The sequence below is a fragment of the Hirundo rustica genome, chromosome Z (genome assembly GCF_015227805.2).
Source record: "Hirundo rustica isolate bHirRus1 chromosome Z, bHirRus1.pri.v3, whole genome shotgun sequence".
NCBI lineage: Eukaryota > Metazoa > Chordata > Aves > Passeriformes > Hirundinidae > Hirundo > Hirundo rustica.
Window position 1 is genome coordinate 47,997,845 of NC_053488.1, and position 17,081 is coordinate 48,014,925.

At 41.4% G+C, this 17,081-nt stretch overlaps 1 protein-coding gene across 1 annotated transcript in view; it reads right to left on the reverse strand.

The window, feature by feature from the left end:
- FER (FER tyrosine kinase) overlaps window positions 1-17,081 on the reverse strand; it is a 189,402-nt gene that overhangs the window by 154,856 nt on the left and 17,465 nt on the right. Inside the window, exons 4-5 of the mRNA XM_040090890.1 lie at window positions 6,175-6,433; window positions 1,142-1,315 (exon numbers count right to left, since the gene is read on the reverse strand). Coding sequence (XP_039946824.1) covers window positions 1,142-1,315; window positions 6,175-6,381 — 381 coding nt within the window. The 5' untranslated portion in view covers window positions 6,382-6,433. The remainder of the gene's footprint in view (window positions 1-1,141; window positions 1,316-6,174; window positions 6,434-17,081) is intronic.

A 17,081-nucleotide genomic window follows, 5' to 3' on the forward strand; every position in this document is an offset into this window, starting at 1 on the left:
TGCATAGTCTCTTTTCAAAGTATACCTGAGCTTCCAGCAGTCTTACTCCATTCAACCATTCTTTCTTATCTTTTTCTCTTTCTGCAATTTTTTATAACTTCTATTATTTCTAACACCAGTTAGAAATGCTACCAATTTTTCCTCTTCTTCCATCCTGACTTTTTTGAGATGCACCAATTCACAAGTAGCAGCATGTGATTATCTGGCTTGAAATTTTATCAGATAATGACAGCCTACTGACCATGCATCAAAAAAGACATTCCCATAGTCCCTGCTTGGGGAAGATGCCAAGATTCTAGCATATTATGGAAGCAATCGTACTAGAACCGGTGTATTTAACTTAAAATAGTCTTAGTTTAAATACAGAATAGTTCCAAGTTCTTTTTGTAACTGGCCCAAGAATCTTTCACTCATCAATCCGTGACAGTGTTTCTGCTTTATTCAGATGTTACATTTTAATTACACGACTTCAAATCCCAAATTCTCTGCTGAAAGAAAGAAGAAACAATGCTTCTCCTTCTCTCAGTAGACCTTTCAGACTCTGATTTTTGACACCTGTAGCTGAATTTCCCCCAGAGTATCTGAATGAAACTGTGATTTCTGTCAGCTTTATTGACAAGATACAGGACTTTGAACACAAGCAAAACAGATATGTCATGGAAAACACTCTGAAGTTTCACCTGCAGTCTCAAATGTTTGGTTTACACCTGCTTTATATTTTAGAATAGGGACTAGAACCCTATTTTATCTGTCCCCACCCAAAAAGAGTATGGACTGCCAAGAGCACTCATTAAAAAACGTTTACAGTGCCCTGGTCACATAAATGTCTACAGTGGAACTAGAACAGGAAAAAGAGATGGAATAGAGAAGTGTCACACAAGAATTATCCTCTACTAGAAGAGTATTTCCAGCACTGTCTGTCCACAGAAATTCATATGGAAGAAACTTTTCCCTCTTTGCCTTCTCAGCTAGCAAGAAAGAAAAACTGTGTAGAAAATTATAAAAATTTAAACTAAGCAGTCTACATATCACCCACTACACTTTTACCACAGCATGAACAAAACCAAAAACATCTACTTCTAATTTAATATTTTTAAACAGATAATTATAATCAATTTATCAAGCACAGGTGAATAAATACCTTGTACATCTCTGCTTCAATTTGTTGATGAACACCTACAAAACTCTTCTTAACTTGCTGCTTATCTTTGATCATCATTGTAAGCCTATGCAAGGGCCCAGAGTTAAGATCCTCTGCATGTGTCTTCATTATTTTGCTCAGCTGTTCTGTTTGTTGTACCATGAGCAACCAAGACTATAAAAAAAGATAGAACATAAAAGCACTTATTTATTTCAGCTCACAAATAACCAAACAGTTAACAAGAACTGTGGGAAAAGATTCATTATTGTTTAAAAAAATCAGTAAAAACCTAATTTTAAGCTTACCCAAATGCATCTGAGATCCTCCTGCAACAGCAGAATCATGCCTCAATGCTACTCATAAAATCACAAAAATGCACCAGAGACATAAATACAGCATTGAATGTTCACCCTTCAGCACTGTCCTAGTATTTCTGAATACCAAAAAAAGCACTGTAGCCTTAGGTTTTTTTTAAATATATCCCCAACACCCCTGAGGAACCACGTTCTTATATCCTTTGTCCTCATGTTTCCCCCCACAGTTCTCTGCCCAAGCTGACTTACACCTTTTTCTGAATACCTTACAGCAATATGCATTTGAGGGGGGGTAGTTTAAGGGGACACCATTAAATCCACCACTTCACACAGCAGCATCACTCAGGCCATCAGTACCCAAAGCACAACCACACATAACACTCATCTGTTGCTATAACCTCACATCCTCCTGTACCCTTTCTTTAACATCTTCCTTGCACATTCTGCCAGTTTTCAGGAAAGCTTAATGTGCTGTGTGTGGCTTTGAATACAGATACACATCTACAGATATCACAGACACAAATGTGAAATTAAACTTCTGTTCAAATAAAAGCTTTCATTACCCTTGAGATTGCTGTCACACATTGGACTCCTTAAAGATAACCCCCTGACAATGAATACTGTGCTATAGCTAAGATTTCAGAGTGGCTAAATAGCACAGAAGTACAAAGTTTTAAAGGCAGCTAGCATGTGAGTTTTACTGGCTGAAACAGAAATCAGCCCGAGAAAAAAAACTTTAGAAAATTAATTAGTTTGTTAGCTTTGGGGTTTTTTTTATAACCTGCGTACTAACATATATACCTCATATTTCCATCTCTACCTGACAATGCTGCAACAGAAACTGGATACTAGAAAAAAAAACCAAACAAAAGACAACCGACTTCCCTCTATAATGAACTATCTAACATTTCCTCCAGGTTGTAAATATCCCACAGATTGGCACAGAGCTATCTAGACTGCTTAAAGTGTGGTATTATAAAATGGCAAGGCCTAAAGCATCCCTGCTATGGCTGGAGACCATTTCAGAAGCCATACTGCAAATCTGCATAGGACAAAACAGCATTGAACACTTGTGTGAGAAGAGTGGGCCTTTGTGGTTACAGAAGAGATCATGAAAAGTGCTCTCAGAGGTGAAAATGTAGTCAGAGTCATCTGTTTTCCATAAGGCTGATTTTTTACTGATGAAACAACTACTGTTTTAATCCCGAAAAATCACACCAAAAGCAATTACTCCCCTTTCTATTAAAAAAAAAAAAAAAAAAGTCATTTGAATAATTCCCTGTTCTTCACATCACTCTGTCCATCAGGAAAAGGTAAAAGCAATCTTTCTATAGGGAAATAGCAGTAAAGCAGGATTTCTGTGCTTTGTATGATTATATTTTATTATCCTAAATTAGGAGAAGGTAAAGTGGAAACATTTCTGTAATAGAGATTTATATGGGACAAAAAAGTTGAGTGGGAACAGCAGAAAAGGTAAAGCATTTTCTTCCACAAAAAATTACCACAATCCAACAAATGCAATAAAATATACTATTGTTTGGTTTAACATTATTTTTCAGACATATGCACACACAAAAGAGCAGTCTGGAAGGTCTTAAAAACACCCCTTTTCTAGCATTACCAGTTGCTGCTACTATGCCTTTCAGCAAGTTTGTTGTCTCCACATTAAAAAACCCAGAAGACAGATTTTCCGAAACATCATTTCTCTCTAAGTGCTCACTTTTACTGTATGCTTAAGAGAACAAAACAAAGAGAACAACCACAACAACAAAACCAAACAAAGCCCATGAAAAATTAAACAGCTTGCTATTGGATTTTAATGCTACAAAATGCCAAATAATACCACAATACCAAACACAGGTATTTAACATCTCAGAAGATGTAAGAAACTAGACTCATGTCCCCTAATAATAATTTGCATAATAATTTGCATCATTCTTTATTTCTGTAAAATGTCAGGAAGAGAGAAAAGAGTAAAATAAATTAGAATGAGATTAGTAAATAAATCAATAATTCAGGCTTTTCAACTGGTAAAACCAGTAAGATAATGTGTCACTACACAGCTTCAAAATCCAAGGCATCAGTGAAATTTCAAGACAAGCCTATACAAAAGATCTGCCAGTCCGTATGAATATTTTTGCTGTTATATAAAAACATAGATATCAGAGATGCAACTAAGTGAAAAATTAAACCTCCTTAAGGGAAAAAAAAAGGAATGAAAACGATGCTGAAGGACAACTAAATGCCTCTGTTCAAAACAAGATTTCAAAATGTGACATGCATGCCACTTTTCAAGCCAAAAAGAACCTGGTTTAAGTCACATCTCCAGATTTTTTTCATTTCTCTGCTCACAAGAAGTGTCTATGTTATTAACACAAATTGTCCTAGACTGAGATACCTATGTGGAGGTTAATGTTTGTTGATACATTAGAATGCTAAATACTCTGTGCCAGTGGAAAAAAAGAGCAGTATTTCAATTTACAAGGAAAGAATTATTGTGGGGGAGGGAAGCAACAACAGAACATGTTATTTATAAACACTGCAGAGTTCTGAAGCCACCTAGCTACAGCAGCACAGCTTTCAAGTTACACGCAGCCACTTTAACCCTGTAAACATCCATCCACTTGAGGCACAGTCCTATACCTAATGCTATGCCACAGCAACTGTCCAAGCAGCCACCCCATAAGCCCACAACATAAAAACTGCTTTATCCACAATTTAACCTGACCCAGAAAGGGTGTTTTCCTGCAGAGAGAAAATGAGGATTCATGCCAGACTGAAGGCACTGTGTAACCACTGCTACAGAACAAGGGCCAAGGACTGAATAAGCCGTCAAAACCGAATAGTGTTCTCATGTTAGTATAGAATCCAGGTCCAGAGCAAACCTTTCAAACAGGTGATAAAGGAAGTTTGCTTCATCATAACATTTACTTAGACTTGCTCTAAATCTGAAAACCAGACAGTTTGGAGAACAGACAGTTGTACCTTTTTAAAAAGAAACACAGTTATTTTAAACCGAATACAAAATAACCTTACAATTACGAGAAACATCCTGAATTAATGTTTTGTTTTTACAACACATGCTGCAGTGCAAATAACAGCTGAAATGCTTGGCTTTGCCTTCATTTCCTGGCATTTTTCTGTTTCTGTCACCAATTCTATATGACCTAAACATCAGTTCCTATCTTAAAAGAAAAGTTTACTACAGCATACTTGATTTTCAAAGCACTAAAAGTAGCAGGGTCAACCCATTTATGTAAAATACTGAATTTAAAAATCGGGATTGATTCTCATTCAGCTAATTTTTCAAAGCAAGACTAGAGTTCACCTTCTGCGTATTTCACGAAGAAACTAAAACAATCCATTTTAAATCCTTTGGCAACACTAAGAAATACTTTGGCTCAAGAAACTGAATGGATAGGTGCTGCGGGTTAGGTTTGGTTTTCGTTTTTTTTTTTTCCCTATAGAATTCTCCCCCCACCATAAGTTGCTAAGAGACTAAATACTGATGCTTAGAGGGTGCTTGACCCACACAAAAGTGGCCAACAGTGGGGGAAGATCACTTAAGTTTGGGCGAGGAAAGATACAGGGCTCCGGGAGCTGAGTGTGTTTTCCTCCTGCACTCAGCATCAGAGAGGACGGTCGGGAGGCTGCTAGCTGCTCCACTGTTAACGGAGGGTCGGTCCTGAGGATTCTACCACCATCCATCATCTGCTGGAGTGCCCAGGAATTTGGAGCTCCTTCGCCTGCCCTGCTGGAGCTGGGCCAGCCCCTGCTGTCGCGGCTTCTTCAGCACTGCTCACTTTGCCTGCCGGGACACCCCCCTGCCAGCTGGGACAACCCACCGTTTCCAGCCATCAGCCCAGGAGTGTCCCACCGTTTCGGCTTGGTGCTCTTGGGGAGGGGCCCAAGAGATCAGACTGCCCGGGCTCGAGGTTCTTGGTTCTTTTTATTATTATTATTGCTGTAGTTGCTGTTGTTTGTCCTGTTATACTTACTAGTAAAGAACTGTTATTCCTTTCCCCATAGCTCTGACTGAAAAGCCTCTTTAATCTTCTAAGTTATGAGCGGAATGACAAGATTTGTCTTTACAAACAAGCCCTGGGTCTTCTGCTAGATAAAACTAGCACTGAGAGATAAGAGAAACAATGGGAAGGATTCTACTGATTGATGAATGGAAAAGAAGATACTTGCCTTTACAAACAAACCATAGGTTTGTTTGTAAATGAAACTGAATATTGAAAGATGAAAGCAACAATGGGGAAAACCTATAAATCTCATAAAAATTAAAAATTAGAGGGTTTATACATTGAAAGGAGAATCTTAGGTCTTAGGCATTTCGGGAAGTCTGTACCTCTCAAGTACCTCAGCCAATGGGGAAAGAGAGAGGGAAATGCGGCCAGAAAATTAGGATAAAAAGGAGGCTGCATCCTCTGAAAAACTGAGAGACCCCAGGGGAAATGCCCCATGGCCTCTCCCTTTATTCAAATAAAGTAAAAGGACTCCTCTGTCTCCTTTTTGGACATAAACCTCTGGTGTTCTTGGATTAATTTTCCTAACAGTTATAGTAACTTGGAGGGAAGGGATTGGAATTCCCCATTTCTAGAGAGGCCCTGCCTCTCCCTAGCAGATACCTGTCTTTCAAACCAAGACAATAGGAATCAAACTCAAACCAAAAACACAAAAATAAACCCAAGGATATTCCGAATTCAGACTTACCTTGGACACATTGCTGATATAATCCAATTGACAAGAACTCTCTTTATCTACTTGGTTACAAAGATTCTGTAAAGTGGACGCATATTCTTTATCACTTTTTACTCTCATTACCATAAATTTCTTCACTGTTTCCAGCAGTCGTAATTCCCAGTCTTGCAGTTTTAATAAAGCATCGTGAGAATACTTCAGGTCACCTCCAAAACCCATTTTTTAAGGCACTATATACCAGACAGGGGAAAATACAGGCTCCTCACCACATCTGAAAGGAGAAAAAGACAGATGAGACAATTATCAAAAGAAAAACTTCTGGTGAGAACAAGAGCAACTATTGATTCCTAAACCCTTAAATAACCTAATCATAAGATTAACCACATACATTCAGCTCCTCAGTACAAACTGAAAGGAGGGTCAGAGCGCTGTTTTGAACAAGCTGTGACTGGAAAAGTTTTCAGCCTTAGAACTGCTCTCCAGTTTCCAATTCAGCAAAAACATCCCTCCCTAACTTAAAGTACAGTATGAAAGAAAACATAACAGCATCTAAAACAAACACTAAAGACAAATCTACATATTTAACCAAATAAGCTCAGCTAACAGTATCTCCAGACAAGCTGCCAACTGCACTTTTCTACTCCTGTTGACTCGAAACACTTCTCATGTTTACTGTCCTAAGAGCACAGAAAAATCCAAATAAAACACCAGCTCTTAGGCACTGCATCTGTGGGAAATTGGTAACTATTTAGAATCTAGTTTGCTCCTGAACCCTGCATTAACAGACCATTAAACCTGTAGATTCAACCTCCCAAAAAACAGAAAATACCCCAAAGCAGGTTTCTCATCCAAGCAAACACTGGTCCCCTGGGTCAGAGTTCTTCAGTTTACACCATTTTATCCTAGGACAGTCCAAACTGACATAAAATAAGATGGATAAACAGGTAAAATATGCTGCCTTATGAAATCCTGTAGCAGAAACAAAGGTCAAAGACATATTGCTAGAGTTAGCTCTGAAATTCTTGCATCTGATGTTGATAAACACACAGCTACATTATGGAAGAGCTGAAACCACACAAAGTAATTTCTACACGCTCACACAGGTTTTGTAATGCAGGCTGAACCCCTTTTTTGTATACACACCAACTATCTGTTCCGATACTAATGAGGTTCAAGTAAGATAAACTTATATAAACTGCAACCCTTATCTCTGGACTGCAGTACAGCCACAGCCTGTATACTGCCTATTCACTAATTCTTGCACTACAGCCAAGTCTTGGTTCTTTTTAACACAGAAATACCAATTTCTTCACAGGCTCTACACATTATCACTTACATTAGCAGCATTCTAAAAACATTAACATACTTATCTTCTTAGCAGTCTATTGAGAGAAGTAGGACTAATATTCTTATTTTACATTAAGAACTGAGACATATAAACTAATGTCAAGACTGTGGCAGCTCATATTACAATGTACAAGGCTTAAAGACAGACTTTTCAGAGCGCCTAGAATCCTTACCATGTTAGGTATTCAGAAAAAATAAGTATGTTACAGGCTTCAGTTACTGCACAACATTTCTGAAGACTTTGCAAATCAGAACTTCAAGCAGCCTCTGAAATTAGCCTCATATACTACATGTTTATTCTTAGAACACAAACCATGCTACATAGCAGAAGATCCAATAAAGAAAACTAGAAAGTGCCACATTACTATGTATCTACACAATACAGATGAGTCAAAACTATATGAGTAACCACCCTTAAGCTTTCCTAAGCTCTTTAATTTGAGACTGTATATTTTAGTCAGAATTATTACTGATGGCTAGGAATTCAGTCATACACAGCAACAGTAAATAGCTTATATTGCTGTGTTTATAAACTATGTAATTATTACTAATATTAATGAAAATACCTCCACAATTAAAATTCAGGAATACTCTTTCAGGACTACATTTTAGTAATATGAACCAAAGAAAAAAATATTCAGCCCCTTAACATGACTAAAGTTGCACTAGCAGTTTTTTGATGCCCTTTAGACCTAGATCCACTTTTATGACTTTCCATTTCTCTCCTACCCCGTTTTAGCACTTTACCTAACTCTCCCAGCACAATAGCCATGAGAAAAGACAGTATCCTTGTTTTCTTGCTTCCAGATCCAGAAGAGATCTGAACTGAATCTCACAGTGAAGTTTGGCCTTGTGTTATGAGTAAAGTAATGCCTTGCTTGCTTTTACTGGAGCCTCTGTTTTATACTGAGAGGCAGTATGACAAGGAATGGAGGAAATATTCTCAGCATGTCATATTTCAGTCTGTTTCTACTGACTTAAAAAGGAGCTATAGGATTACAAAAATCAGTAGAACAAAAGACCCAACAATATCTCAGCCTGCTAAGTTGCTCTTCATGAAGCAGTAATCAGATTTTTTTCCAATTCCACTATTAGATGCCTAGATACATAGGCAAAAATTGTACACACACTGGACTCCAGTCTTTATTTTAAATTATTCCTTTCAGAATAGAAGCACAGCTGTGACAGAAGCAGCACAGCAAAAAATTGCTTTGCAAATTGATAAAACTCTGATTTGCTAAAACTAACAAGTATAAAGACTCAGAACTGATGATTCCCAAATGGGTAAGTCAGCTGGCTTGTGACTTCCACGTAAATTAGGAAAATCTTCAATGAAGACATCCAGCCAAATTCAAGTGCTTTACTGTGAAAGCAAAGAAGTGGTGAAGATGTATTAAAGACCTAAACCACTTAACTAATCTTAAGTTTTGATAAGCTAAAAACCAATTTTGATGTTAAAACCACTTATGATTTTTTAATGATTTTTAATACTTTTAAATAACTGAAAACAGTACAGATCACACAGTCATTAATTTGAAGTCAGAACTATAAGATGTACCAGACACATGAACACACAATCTGATTTTCAAATACTTTTAAAAAACACAAGCACATTTTGAAAGGACAGTGTTCAATACAGACAACGTCTGGAACCCTTGTTAGTGACCACAGATGACAGCTGCCCTACAGGGTCATACCAGTACAACAGAGTATTTCAGTCAGAAGGGACCTACAGTGATCACTTGGGCACAGTGATGAATTTAGATCAGCCTTGTGTCTCCAACCGTGGTATCAGAAGATGTTTAAGAACAGCACACAAGCAGGGCTGTTATTCATGCGTGATCCTCCTTGTGCTCCCCTATGATCACAGCTACTGTATTATGGAATGCTAATATTTCCTTTTTTTTTTTTTGGCTTTACTATACAATATTAAAATACTGACACTGAAAGACAAAGATTTCCAGACAGATTTTGCAGCCACAGACTATTGGAAAAATTGAGAAATCAGCAAAACCAGCAAAATCTGAACCCAGAAAAGATTTAATGTGAAGCTTAAACTGGTATGAGATTAGGGGAGTTTGAGACAAACATACTTTCTTCTCTGATGTTCAAAAGATGAAAATACAATGTGAGAGCTATTCTTGTGGGGAAAAAAAAATCTCAAAAAAACATGGGAGAGTATTTTATCTTAACAGAAAAACCAGAGATGGCAAATGTTTTAAAACAGACGGAGAAGTGATAGCAAATATGATATACTAAATTCATAGAGAAAGAAATCCTTCAGGAACAGCTTTACTCTTACTATGAAGAGATTTTGCCTGCTTCTGGTAGCTACCCAAGAGGTTCATCTCTTTTTCCACACGTGAACAAAGCTTGCATAATTTGTCATGCCAGTGAAGTTTCAAACAGAATTCTAGCACATTTTGTAAGAACAATAAAATACCACCTACCATCAAATATGACAAATGAGTTTCACCTATTTTTTGTTTATTTTGATATATGAGTTAAATAAAGACATACAGACATAGATACAGATGGTAAAAAAAATACTGTACATGTAAATTAGTCAAAAAGTATTTTTTAAGCTTTGGAGTAAAATATGCCTCCCAATCAATTCCAAGAAAGTAGGACTTACTTTCTTCATAGTGTTATGCTCAAAACAACATAGTAATCATTCACGGGAACTACACATTGAATATATATTTAATAACATAGTGTGAATGACCACTCTGTGATCTAACAGATCTCAAACTGTTCTAAATTTAAGCAGAGACATTCTAAATTTCACAGAATCACAGAATCACTAGGTTGGAAGAGACCCCCAAGACCATCAAGTCCAACCCAACTCTAAACTCAGCTAAACCATGGCACCAAGTGCCACATCCAGTCTTGTCTTAAACACATCCAGAGATGATTAATCCACCACCTCCCCAGCCAGACCATTCTAATACTTTATTACTCTTTCTGTAAAAAACTTTTTCCTAATATCCAACTCATGTTTCCTTTGGCACAGCTGAAGACTGTGTCCTCTCGTTCTGTCAGCTGTTGCCTGAAGAAAGAGACCAACCCCCACCTGACTACAGCCACCCTTGAGGAAGTTGTGGACAACGATAAGGTCACCTCTGAGTCTCCTTTGCTCCAGGCTAAACAACCCCAGCCCCCCCAGTTCTTCCTCATAGGCATTGTGCTCCAAGCCCCGCTGGATGCACTCAAGCATCTCAATATCCTTCGTAAACTGAGGAGCCCAGAACTGGACACAATACTCAAGGTGTGGCCTCACCAGTGCAGAATACAGGGGAAGAATGACCTCCCTGCTCCTGCTGGCCACGCCAGTCCTGATCCAGGCCAGGATGCAATTGGCCCTCTTGGCCACCCGGGCACACTGCTGGCTCATGTTCAGCTGCTGTCACCAGTACCCCCAGGTCCCTTTCCTCCTGGGCACTGCCCAGCCACACCTTCCCCAGCCTTTAACGCTGCACGGGGTTATTGTGGCCAAAGTGCAGGACTCGGCACTTGGACTTAATAAACTTCATCCTACTGGATTCCGCCCATCCATCCAACTGTTCCAGGTCTCTCTGCAGAGCCCTTCTCCCTTCCAACATATCAACACATGCTCCCAGCTTAGTGTAATCTAAAAATTTACTAATGAAAGATTCAATACCCACATCCATGTCATCAATAAATATTGAACAGAACTGGCCCCAGCACAGACCCCTGAGGGACACCACTGGTGACTGGCTGCCAGCTGGATGCAGCACCGTTCACCACCACTCTCTGGGCCTGGCCATCCAGCCAGTTCCTAAGCCAGTGAAGAGTGCTCCTGTCCAAGCCACAGGCCAGGAGTATGCTGTGGGAGACAATGTCAAAGGCCTTTCTGAAATCCAAATAGACAACATCCACAGCCTTCCCTGCATCCATCAGGCAGGTCACCTGGTCATAAAAAGAGATCACGTTGGTCAAACATGACCTACCCCCCCAAACCTGTGCTGGCTGGGTCTGATACCCTGACCATCTCGTAAATACTGCATTAATAGCGCTCAATATAAACTGTTCCACTATCTTGCCAGGTACTGAGGCCAGACTGACTGGTCTATAATTACCAGGATCCTCCTTTCTACCCTTTTTATGAATGGAAATCACATTGGCCAGTTTCCAGTTATCCAGAACCTCACCAGTAAGTCAAGTTTGTTAGTAAATGATGGAGAGCGGCTTTGCAAGCTCATCTGCCAGGTCCCTCATCACCCTGGGATGCATCCCATCTGGGCCCATTGATTTAATGAGCATTGAAGTGTTTCAGCAGTTCTCTGACTGCCTCCTCCTGGATAACAGGAGGACCATTCTGTTGCCTGACACCATCCACCAACCCAGTACGACAATTATCCTGTAGACAAGCCATCTTCCCACTAAAGACTGAAGCAAAAAAGGTGTTAGGCACTTCTGCCTTCTCCTCATCTGCAGTAACTAAGCTCCCTCCTGCATCCAATAGATAACAAAGGCTGGATCCTTCCTTTTACCATGAACATATTTGTAAAAAGATTTTTTAATATCATTTACAGGTGTTGCCAAATTAAGTTCAAATTGAGCTTTGGCTTCCCTAATTTTCTTCCTACATGCCCTAGCAACCCTCCTAAATGCTTCCCGAGAGATCTGACCCTCCTTCCAGAGACGACACATCTTTTTTATTCCTAAGCTCTTTCAAAATCTCCTTACCCATCCGGGCTGGACATCTGCTGTGTCAACTTGTCTTTCGGCACACAGGGACAGTCTTTTACTGTGCCCTCAAGATCTCTGTTTTGAAGCATGCCCACCTCTTCTGGACTCCTTTGTTTTTAAATACTACTTCCCAAGGAACACTCGGGACAAGCCACCTAAACAGGTCAAAGTCTGCCCTCCGAAAGTCCAATATAAAAGTCTTGTTGATGCTCCTGCTAATTTCACCAAATACTGAGAACTCTACAATTTCATGATCACTATGCCTCAAGTGGCCTCCAACTACCACACTTCCTACCAGCCTATCTCTATTTGTAAACAACAGGTCTAACATAGTCCTACCCCTAGTGGGCTCGCTCACCAGCTGCGAGCTGGATAACAGGAGGACAAGTTGTCCTCAATACATTCTAAAAACTTCCTGTACTGTCCCCTTTCTGCTATATTAAGTTCCCAGCAGATGTCTGGTAGGTTAAAGTCACCTACAAGAACAAGAGCTGGTGCTTCTGAAAGATCCTCTGAAACAGCTGCTTATAGAATAGGGTGTCCACCTCTTCTTCCTGGTTGGGTGAATGATAACAGACTCCTGATAAAATCTCAGCCTTATTGACCTTCCCCTTTCATCATTACTAGTCATAATACCTATGGCATCAAAAACCTTCCTAATATAAAGGGCCACCCCTCCACCCCTTCTCCCGTTCCTGTCTCTCTGAAGAGCTTGAAGCCATGGTGCAACAGTGGAACTATGATGTAGTTGCTGTCCCAGAAACATGGTGGGATGAGTCACAGAGCTGGAGCGCTGCGCTGGATGGCTCTTCCCGCTTATTTATTACCCATACTGCGGGCATTCGTATACATGCACCTCAGTTGGGTTAGTGACTTCACCCCTAACTTAGGTTTATCCCCCTTGGGCCCATTCCCAGATAGTACAGCTGCAAGCCCTTCCCCCTTCAAACCGAGTTTAAAGCCCTCTCAATGAGTTCAGACAGTTCATAAGCTAAAAACCTACTACCCTTTTCCGAGAAATAAAGCCCATCTAGTTCCACCAGGCTGAAAAAGTTGCCCCACAATCAAAGAACACAAAATTCTGCTGATGACACCAGCCCTTAAGCCACTTGCTGACAGTGTGAGTTCTCCAATTCCTTTCATCATATTTTTCCGACATAAAGGGATTGACGATCAATGTTAAATTTTGTCAGCCTAACAGTGACAAATTTCAATGCTAGTCACATAATACTTCAATATTTTAACACTCCCCTCAGGAAATAAAGGCAGTATTCAATAGTCATCTTCCTGGATTCCAGCAGCAACTCTGAGGAAAGTAGTTTCTATAACCAACGTATATTTAAGTTAAATATTTCAATCTGTCTGTGATACATGAAAGTGGCCATGTTGCATCAGGCCAAAGGTCCTGTGTCTGACACTGACTGAACTCAAATGAGCAAGGAAGAGCACAGCATATACAACGCAACACTTTCACACAATGCTCTCCTACACTTATAACAACTGGTGTCTTCTACTACATATTGTAGTAGAAGGTTGTTGTGCTGGCTTGAAGGCAAAACCAGTGAGAGACTCCAAGTCAGAAAAACCAATTTAATAGGAGAGAAAAAAAAAAGGTAAACTAAACTAAACTAAACTAAACTAAACTAAACTAAAATACATGCAATAGTATAAAAGATCACTGACAGAGTCAGAATACAATCTGAAACCATGGTGGTAGCAGTCCAGATAAAGTGGTCTTGTTGAAGCAGTGTTCCCATAGAAAGGTCTGGTAGCTCTTGATCTCTGGGAATCCAGTGGGTAAGGCTGCCTGTGCTGTCCCAAATCCCAGATTATATCCAGGTGGGAATGCTTGGCTCCTCCCCCTGGGCGGAGCATCTCACAATGGGCTGATATTTTATCCGTCTTGCAATGGGTCCTTGATTGTCCATTTAACAGAGATAGCTCCCAGAGGGAGTTACCTATGAGTCCTGCAGCAGGGCATTGATGGGCCATTAACAGAAGATAGTCCAGAGGCAGGGGGCAAGGGAAACACTGCCCAACCTAGTTTCAACAGATGGTGATGGAATACATACTTTGGGCACATCTTACATTGTAACCTAGGACATAATCCATCCCTTATTCTATCACCATCTACATCATACCCAAATTAGTACATTCTTACAGCTAGATAGATAAATATACACATGCTTATACATACACATACGCGGAATAAAACCTTACACCCAGCTCTCACTTAAAATTAGATCTCCCTGTGGTACACAACAGGTTTCCCCATCTTTCTGCATTACCCACCAAGTGGAACCAGATCCTTGAGTAAAAACAATCCCACGGATGGGTCTGCCTCTGCCTGAGGCGGGATTAATCTGAACAGTTTTTCCTAAAATGCCTTTCATGTGTACCACAGGGACTTTATCTCCATCCACTGTGTGCAAGGGTTCAGACTGGGCAGGACCAGCTTGATTGACTGACCCTCTAGTGTTGACCATCCAGGTGTCCTTTGCTAAGTTCAGTTCCCAATTTTTGGAAGTCCCCCCACCAAGCGCCTTCAGGGTAGTTTTAAGTAACCCATTGCACCATTCAACTTTCCCAGCAGCTGGTGCATGATAAGGGATGTGATATATCCATTCAATGCCATGTTCTCTAGCCCAGGTGTTTATAAGGCCATTCTTGAAATGGGTCTCATTGTCTGACTCAATTCTCTCAAGGGTGACATGTTTCCACAGGACCTGCTTTTCAAGGCCTAAGATAGTATTACAAGCAGTAGCATGAGGCACAGGGTAGGTCTCCAACCATACAGTGGTGGCTTCCACCATAGTCAGCACATAACGCTTGCCTTGGCGGGTTTGGGGAAGGGTGATGCAGTCAATCTGCCAGGCTTCCCCATACCTGTACTTCAGCCATCGTCTACTGTACTACAAAGTCTTTACCCGCTTGGCCTGTTTGATTGCAGCGCACGTTTCACAGTTGTGGATGACCTGTGAGATGTTGTCCATAGTAAGGTCCACCCCTCAGTCACGGGCCCATCGGTATCTGTCCCCTGATGACCAGATGCATCATGGGCCCAATGGGCTAGGAATACTTCTCCCTTGTGCTGCCAGTCTAGATCCGCCTGTGATACTTTCACTTTGGCAGCTTTGTCCACCTGCTCGTTGTTGTGATGCTCTTCATTAGCCTGACTCCTGGACACACGTGCATTCACGTGTCGAACCTTCATGGTCAGCTTCTCTACTTGGGTGGCGATGTCCTGTCAAATCTGAGCAGCCCAGATGGGTTTCCCTCTGCGCTGTCAGTTGGCCTTTTTCCAGTGATTCAGCCATCCTCAGAGAGCATTAGCTACCGTCCATGAGTCGGTGTAGAGATAGAGTCTTGGCCACTTCTCTCGTTCGGCAATATCTAAAGCCAGCTGGATGGCTTTAAGCTCTGCAACCTGACTTGATCCACCTTGTCCCTCGGTAGCTTGTGCAACTTGTCGTGTGGGGCTCCATACTGCAGCTTTCCATTTCCGGTTAGCACCTACAATTCGGCAGGAACCATCAGTGAAGAGGGCACATTGTCTTTCAGCCTCCAGTAGGTCGTTATATGGTGGGGCTTCCTCGGCACGTGTCACTTGTTCCTCCTCTTCTTCAGAAGACAATCCAAAAGTCTCACCTTCAGGCCAGCATGTTATAATCTCCAGAATCCCAGAACGATTCGGGTTTCCAATACGGGCGTGCTGTGTGATGAGGGCAATCCATTTGCTCCATATGGCGTCGGTGGCGTGATGCATGGAAAGAACCTTTCCCTTGAACATCCATCCCAGCACTGGTAGTCGGGGTGCCAAAAGCAGCTGCGTTTCAGTGCCAATTACTTCTGAGGCAGCTTGAACTCCTTCATAGGCGGCCAAGATTTCCTTCTCTGTGGGAGTGTAGCTGGCTTTGGATCCTCTGTAGCTTCAGGCTCCAGAATCCCAGTGGTCGGCCCCGACTCTCCCCAGGCAGCTTCTGCCAAAGACTCCAGGACAGGCCATTGTTCCCGGTTGCAGAGTAGAGCACATTCTTCACATCTGGTCCCGTCCTGACTTGGCCAAGGGCTACCGCAGGAGCGATCTCCTGCTTGATCTGGGCAAAGGCTTGTTGCTGCTCAAGGCCCCAGTGGAAATCATTCTTCTTGCGGGTGACCAGGTAGAGAGGGCTCACAATCTGGCTGTACTCAGGAATGTGCATTCTCCAAAAGCCTATGGCACCTAGGAAAGCTTGTGTCTCCTTCTTGTTGGTAGGTGGAGACATTGTGGTGATCTTGTTGATTACTTCTCTGGGGATCTGGCAATGTTCATCTTGCCACTTGACTCCCAGAAACGGGATTTCTTGAGCAGGTCCCTTAACCTTACTTCGCTTAGTGGCAAAACCAGCTTTCAGCAGAATCTGGATGATCTTCTCTCCTTTCTCGAAGACTTCCCCTGCTGTATTCCCCCATACAATAATGTCATCAATGTACTGTAGATGGTCAGGAGCCTCACCCTTTTCCAGTGCAGTCTGGATCAGTCCATGGCAGATGGTGGGGCTGTGTTTCCACCCCTGGGGCAGTCGGTTCCAGGTGTACTGTACGCCCTTCCAGGTGAAGGCAAACTGGGCCCTGCACTCCGCTGCCAAAGGAATGGAGAAGAAGGCATTGGCAATATCAATGGTTGCAAACCACTTTGCTGCCTTGGACTCCAGCTCGTACTGAAGCTCCAACATGTCTGGCGCAACAGCGCTTAGTGGTCAGGTGACTTCATTCAGAGCAAGGTAATCTACCATCAGTCTCCATTCTCCACTGGATTTATGCACTGGCCATACAGGGCTGTTGAAAGGCAAACGAGCCTTGCTGACCACCCCTTGGCT